The sequence below is a fragment of the Sinocyclocheilus grahami genome, unplaced genomic scaffold (assembly GCF_001515645.1).
Source record: "Sinocyclocheilus grahami isolate Dianchi unplaced genomic scaffold, SAMN03320097.WGS_v1.1 scaffold1350.1, whole genome shotgun sequence".
NCBI lineage: Eukaryota > Metazoa > Chordata > Actinopteri > Cypriniformes > Cyprinidae > Sinocyclocheilus > Sinocyclocheilus grahami.
Window position 1 is genome coordinate 77,955 of NW_015506529.1, and position 1,544 is coordinate 79,498.

A 1,544-nucleotide genomic window follows, 5' to 3' on the forward strand; every position below is an offset into this window, starting at 1 on the left:
AATGTGAGGATAGATTGGAGGGGGGGGGGGGGGGGGGGACTATGCCTTTAAATAAGTTATTGGTGAACTATGCCTTTAAATTAGTGCATGTTTGTGCTGGTAGAATTCTGACCTCATCAAAATCAGCAATGATCTCGTTGAGCAGCCGCAAACACTCCACACCCTGATTATTCATCTCAGTCTGCGAGTAAAAGTCAGCAAAGCCCGGAATGGAGGCGAACATAACTCCCACCGTGTCATATGACTGTGAGTAGAGCTCCTACGGATGGAGATCACACGTTAGAAACCTCCTCAACTTCAGAGATTTCTTCCATTTGACACAAATGAGCTTTAAAACGACAGATGTGAATACATATAGAAATGTGGGTCCAATTGAACTTCAGAACAATAATGCAGTGTGCGTGGTATATGCAGCATGGGGTGACTTTTTAAAACTCTCCACTAGAGGGCAGTGTTGCTTTATAACAAACACACTTGATTGACTCATAAGAACAGAAGGCAGAACAGATGTATCTGATAAGGCTGATATCTGATATATAATGCCAATAAAACACATACACCATACAAAAAACATGGTTTACTCATATTTTGTTATAAATTATAATATATACACAGTATCTCACAGAAGTGAATACACCCCTCACATTTTTGTAAATATTTTATTATATCTTTTCATGTGACAACACTGAAGAAATGACACTTTGCTACAATGTAAAGTAGTGAGTGTACAGCTTGTATAACAGTGTAAATTTGCTGTCTCCTCAAAATAACTCAACACACAGCCATTAATGTATAAACCGCTGGCCACAAAAGTGAGTACACCCCTAAGTGAAAATGTCCAAATTGGGCCCAATTAGCCATTTTCTCTCCCGGTGTCATGTGACTCATTAGTGTTACAAGGTCTCAGGTGTGAATGGGAAGCAGGTGTGTTAAATTTGGTGTTATCGCTCTCACTCTCTCATACTGGTCACTAGAAGTTCAACATGGCACCTCATGGCAAAGAACTCTTTGAGGATCTCAAAAAAAGAATTGTTGCTCTACATAAAGATGGCGTAGGCTATAAGAAGATTGCCAAGACCCTGAATGATTGCTGATCGACCAAAAAAGTTGAGTGCACGTGCTCAGCATCATATCCAGAGGTTGTGTTTGGGAAATAGACGTATGAGTGCTGCCAGCATTGCTGCAGAGGTTGAAGGGGTGGGGGGTCATTACTGGAATCATGTCCTGTGGTCTGATGAGACCAAGATAAACTTATGATGGTGTCAAGTGTGTGTGGCGGCAACCACGTGAGGAGTACAAAGACAAGTGTGTTTTGCCTACAGTCAAGCATGGTGGTGGGAGTGTCTCAAAAATGTGAAGGGTGTATCACTTCTGTGAGATACTGTATATATACTATATATTAGTGCTGTCAAATGATTAATCACATCCAAAATACATTTTTGTTTACATAATATATGTGTATAATATGTATATTTATTATGTATATATAAAAACAAACACATGCATGTATATATTTAAGAAAAATATGTTATGTTTATATATTA

At 38.9% G+C, this 1,544-nt stretch overlaps 1 protein-coding gene across 3 annotated transcripts in view; it reads right to left on the reverse strand.

Moving 5' to 3' along the window:
• adcy8 (adenylate cyclase 8 (brain)) overlaps positions 1 to 1,544 on the reverse strand; it is a 58,319-nt gene that overhangs the window by 3,151 nt on the left and 53,624 nt on the right. For all 3 annotated transcript variants that reach the window (XM_016255596.1, XM_016255594.1, XM_016255595.1), the window contains one exon: positions 113 to 259. In XM_016255596.1, the coding sequence (XP_016111082.1) occupies positions 113 to 259 (147 nt within the window). The remainder of the gene's footprint in view (positions 1 to 112; positions 260 to 1,544) is intronic.